General features: G+C 47.1%; 1 protein-coding gene across 1 annotated transcript in view; it reads left to right on the top strand.

Moving 5' to 3' along the window:
* LOC107123975 (chromosome unknown open reading frame, human C11orf85) overlaps positions 1-5,466 on the top strand; it is a 22,669-nt gene that overhangs the window by 16,343 nt on the left and 860 nt on the right. The window contains 3 exon segments of the mRNA XM_015427343.1: positions 953-1,028; positions 2,395-2,520; positions 4,014-4,045. Of these exon segments, the coding sequence (XP_015282829.1) occupies positions 953-1,028; positions 2,395-2,520; positions 4,014-4,045 (234 nt within the window).

Here is a 5,466-nt window from a genome sequence, read left to right as displayed (position 1 = left end):
TCCTGCTGCCGATGTATGAAAAATTTTAGTGTGGTAAATGTGAAATTTAGCTTTCATCCTCCGTGCCTTGGGAAAACAACATAAGTTTCTGGTTTTACTAAATAGTTACAAATCTCACATAATTGCATGTTTAATGCAGCTATGTTTTATTGTATTTATTGTATTGCATTTTAATTTGTTGTAAACTGCCCTGAGCCTGCCTATGCGGGGAGGGCGGAATATAATAGCTGCTAAAGCATCTTGTGTTGCACAAGAGTTGAGGTGGCTTTTTAAAGTGAATGATGGTGATCTTGCTCTTGAATTCTCTACACCATGTGTCTGCTGGCAGGATCAGTGTGGCAGCAAGGTTGCTGAGCGGCTTGTGGGTCTGAAGTTCTGAATGAGTGCACAAAAATATTCCCCCTACCAAACTGTCCTTCTTTGTGGAAGAATCCATAGTCATGTGCAAAACCAGGAAGAAGGATAATATCTCTTGATTGTTGCCTTTCTTTTACTGAGCAATGTCTCAAGATTTAGGTAGTGTTACAGTATAATGCTGTACAAGAAGTTGCTGAAACGCTGATGTGTGTTAAAGGATTATTTTAGCCACTCCTGAATGAGTGCACAAAAATATTCCCCCTCCCAAACCGTCCTTCTTTGTGGAAGAATCCATAGTCATGTGCAAAACCAGGAAGAAGGATAATATCTCTTGATTGTTGCCTTTCTTTTACTGAGCAATGTCTCAAGATTTAGGTAGTGTTACAGTATAATGCTGTACAAGAAGTTGCTGAAACGCTGATGTGTGTTAAAGGATTATTTTAGCCATTCGTAAGAACAGTATTTGGAGATTTGGATGTTACGCTTAATAAAACAAGAGAAGAACAATTACAGAAGGAACTTTAATGAGGTTAATTTGTTATGTGTTTTAAAGATTAGAGTAATGACGTTTCAGCCCTTCCTTTACCTATTTCAGGAGGCCATCCGAGTAATACTCGGGAACCTTAATAGTTTACACCCATTTGCGACTGAACACTTGGTCGTGTTTCCTTGTATCCTTTTATCAGTGTTGAATGAAGTTAACTGGAGACAAAGGCTGTTTACGTTCCATCTCATTTGGCCAATGATAGACTCCGATGTTCACCTTCTCTCTAAGCCACCACAGAATGTCCATACCATGAAGAAGAAGTGCATGCTGGTTGCATGCCAGGACGAGGTAGACGAGATGAGGCTGTCATTTGGGCATCTGACTCATTTACATGTGCAGCAGCAGCGGGGATGGGTGGGGGTGGGGGTGTCCTCACAAAAGGCGCATTCCCCTGGTTATGTTTTTCTCCATTCTTAGCTTCAATATCAGAAGGGAGCCAGGAAGGGGAAATGGACTGGAGCAATGTCGACGGGAGCGACGTCTGACCTGCTGGGAAGCAGTTAGGTCACCAACAAGCCTGGACCTCTCTGTCACATGGTTAGAACCAGGTTCTGCTTAGTTCTTCCTCCACTCACAGCCCTTAGATTAGGAATCAAATCTAGCCCCCAGGGTTGTACTGGCTGGCCTCTCCGGCGCCAGTGTTCCCTCTAAGTTGAGTTGGTGTGAGCTAGCTCACAGGTTTTTAGCCTCCGGCTCACACATTTTTCTCTTTGCTCAGGAAGGATGGGGCTCCAGAGCAAACGAATTGATGCAGTAGCCAAATCACTCGCTCACAACTTTAATGCCAGTAGCTCACAGAGTAGAATTTTTGCTCACAGGACTCCACAGCTTAGGGGGAATGTCTCCGCCCAGTTGCTAACGCACAGGGAGGAACAACTTTTGGGTTGTGTTTTTTTTTAAGGGACTTGTTGACACGGCGCTTTGTGGGATGGACGTCGGGGGCCTTAAGTACCTTTATTGACTGATGGTGCCTCTCCCAAGACCTGCTTTGAGGTAGTTCAGAACTAAGCCAAACAAGTCAATCAACACAAGCCAGGGCATATAAACAGCCATAAGCAGTCACTGAGCAGCCTAAACTGGTGTTCATAAGACAGTCCTCAGGCTAGAGGCAGACCAAGCAGATGCCGCCCTCTGTTTCTAGCCAGAAACTAGCTGTTCTCCAGGACTTCAAGTGCCTACCTTAGCGGAATGTAGAAGATGTTTGGGTTGGATCCTGTGGGTGTGTCCTGCCAGCAGAAGCGCTTTCCTCCAGAGGACAGACCCCCTCCGATGTAGAGATGCCCTTGTCCTCCTCCCACGTGAAAGGCGATGGTCTCCAGTTCCACACTCCCGTACCGCTGTTTCTCGCAAGTATTACTGGGGGTCACCGCTGTCTTTCTCTCTGCACTTTCTGTCTGCACTGAATACAATGTACAGAGAATAACTCCCTTTTCACACCCTTTTCATCTCCTGTTTGCTGCCAAATCTTGAGCCTTAGCGACATCGTTCAGATTTAAGTAAATGGGAAAAGGCGTCAGACCTGAGATTCAAGCGTGGTGATGCGTTTCTTTTCCCCTATCCCTATGTCTGCATTGTCTACACAGAATTAAATTCAAGACAGAAAAGGTTATCTCTGGGTGAGTTCAGACGTTAAAAAGGGGATGTTGAAACATGAAGATCTGTACCATGGCATGCCTTTTCTGAAGTGAGTTCAGTGGCAAGATTCCGCTCCTGACGCGGTGCTTAAAAGACTATAAGCATCCTTAGTGATCTGTTAACTCTATAAGAATAATGTCATTGGGGCCAAGTATCTTCCTGTCTTCTCTGAATTTGGACTGAGATGATAGCAACTTCCATAGACAGACCTTGTGGAAATTCACGGTTTTAAAGTAAGTAAGAAAATGGAGTTCTAAAACCAGCTGTTTTTACAGGACCTGCCTGTGTGGGTAGTGGAAATGTCTGCTTAGACTTACCTGGTCCCTGTGCTATTCTGTGTGACTCCTTCTGGGATTCTCCTTGCTGGAGCCACCTGATCATCTTCCAGTAGAGCGTTAAACAGCACAGCAGATCGTTATTGTTGTGTAGTGGGTTGGACGCATCAAATGATCAGGAAACATAGTGACATTCAGCACATGTTTACTAGCACTATATACAGTCTCTGTGGACGACCCACAGGTCCCATTGGTGGGTTTAAACTTCCCGCCAAGGTTCCTATTGGTGACCGCTTGAGGTTTCAGGATCCGAGTCCCTATTGTCCCTAGGGGTCCAAGTTCCTGTAAAATACGTTGTCGCCTAGTGGCGGTCAGCGGACATAACAGTCACCGTGTGCTTTTTCTTCCCAGAGCTAGCTAGGCATCCCTACCATGACTGGAGCTCATTTTTTTTTGGGGGGGGGCTCTGCATTCTCCAGAGTTGAGTAGCACAATAAGATTTAAGAAATGCATTGTGAATGTGGAATGAAAGGTGATGGGATGTTCATTGTTTGTTGGGATGTGGCCAGGGCTTTTTTTGTAGAAAAAGCCCAGCAGGAACTCATTAGCATAATAGGCCACACCCAACAGCAGGGAATCATTAACATATTAGGCCACACCCCTGACAGCATGGCTCATTAGCATATTAGGCCACACCCAATGCCTTCCCTTGGCTTGCCAGGGCGCCCTGCGGCTGCGGTGCACCTGGGCAAGCCGGCCCTTGGACAGGCTGGGGATGGCATGGGGAGGCATTTAAATCCTTCCAGGGCTCACCTGCCTGAGAGGCGCGGGGGGGGGGGGTCGCTCTCCAGGCCTTCCCTCTGTAGCCACGCACACAGAGGTTTTAGCTGTAGTGGGTGTGGCCAACTCTGAAGCCAGCCGGAACTCCGTTTCTGTGTGTTCCTGCTCAAAAATAGCCCTGGCGTGTGGCCAAACTAGCTGTCATGGTGCTGGGGGGGAGAGGGACGGGGTTTTTAGGGACTGCCATTCTTTGTCCTGTTGAATTCCTGCCCTGCTCCTGGTGTATGCACAATTCAGGTGTACAGAGAGCAGTATGGGAATTACTTGTGATTAAGCATGCCAGCGGAAGCATTTAGTGAGGTAGACATTTTACCAATCAGATAATGCTGTCTTTTATCAAGTTATCTTATTTATTGCAGATGAAACGGGATACAGGGATGCCTGTAACTTTGTGAGTAGCCGTTTCTTTGAATTTTCAGACAGATTTTTCAGAGTGAGACTGCATGGAATCATAGGATCATAGAATGTTAGAGTTGGAAGGGACCTTGCAGGTCATCTAGTCGAACCCCCTGCACTCTGCAGGAGCATAGCCGAAAGATAGCCCTACAACATACCCGAAAGATGGTCGTCCAGCCTCCGCTTGAGAACGTCCAGCGAAGGAGCATCCCCCCCCAGCAGACTGTTCCACTGCTCAACCACTCTTACAGTTAGGAAGTTTCTCCTGATATTTAGCCGGTAACGACTCCCTTGTAATTTCCACCCATTAGATCTAGTCTTGCAATCCGGAGGAAGAGAGGATAGATCCGCCCCATCTTAATGCTTTACTTTTAAAAATGGAAAATCAAAATGGGCTGGATCCTATGATTTGTAGGTGCAAGCGTCATGGATCTTTCCCACACTCCCGTCAAACATTCCTTTCCACCCTGGGAAAGTTGATTCCCAAGGCTTCCAGGGAAGCCGGGCAGCAAAACCCCCACCACCACCACCGCAAGAGCCAGCTCTGCTGACGCAGGAGGACAGTTTTGGCTGCCTTCCCCCTCCTCAGTGCAGCAGCCCGAGTCTGCGTGGCTGCTGGTCCACATGGATTCGCCAGCCCTGATAATCAGCTTTCCTGGGGCTGGCAGGGTCGGTCAGGTCTGCAGAGGAGAGGGAAATGTGGGGGGAGGGGGGTCTGTAACTATTAGCCCCCTCTGCTGACTGATCCAGGGATTTGACATCCTAGAATGTCAGTAATGTCATAGAATGAAAATAATAACAATAATTTAAGCATTTGCCCAAATATAAACGTACGAATGACATTTATTGACTTCCACTGGAAGACTCGTGTGCCCAAAATAAGCCGTGTAAAGCCAGGCTTCTTCCTTGCGCCAGAGGAAAGCACCTCTGCTACTAGAACAGGTCTGTGGTGCCAAAGCCATTGGTTGCTAGTTAAAACAAATTCAAATCTCTCTTGTGTTTGTTTGTTTTCAGTTTTCTTTGTAAATGTTAAATTCAAAGAAAACAAAGGTCAGAAACGTTTGTTATGTTATCCATTTTCATATAGCTTTGGGGGACTTGTGTCCTATTTGGTGTAGCCAATTTGGTGCAGCGGTTAAGTACGTGGACTCTAATCTGGGAGAGCCGGGTTTGATTCCCCACTCCTCCACTTGCGCCTGCTGGATGACCTTGGGCAAGCCGTAGCTCTGATAAGGGCTGTTCTCTCAAGGGCAGTCCTCGAAAGAGCTCTCTCAGCCCCACCTACCTCACAGGGTGTCTGTTGTGGGGAGGGGAAGGGAAAGGAGCTTGTAAGCCGCTCTGAGACACCTTTGGGCAGGGTATAGATCCAATCTCCTCCTCCTCCTCCTCCTCCTCCTCCTCCTCTTCTTGCTCTTC

Source organism: Gekko japonicus, unplaced genomic scaffold, assembly GCF_001447785.1.
Source record: "Gekko japonicus isolate JY-2015 unplaced genomic scaffold, Gekko_japonicus_V1.1 scaffold1855, whole genome shotgun sequence".
In the NCBI taxonomy this organism is placed as follows: Eukaryota; Metazoa; Chordata; class Lepidosauria; order Squamata; family Gekkonidae; genus Gekko; species Gekko japonicus.
The sequence above is the reverse complement of the archived record's forward strand: the minus strand, read 5'-3'. Positions and strand labels throughout refer to the sequence as shown.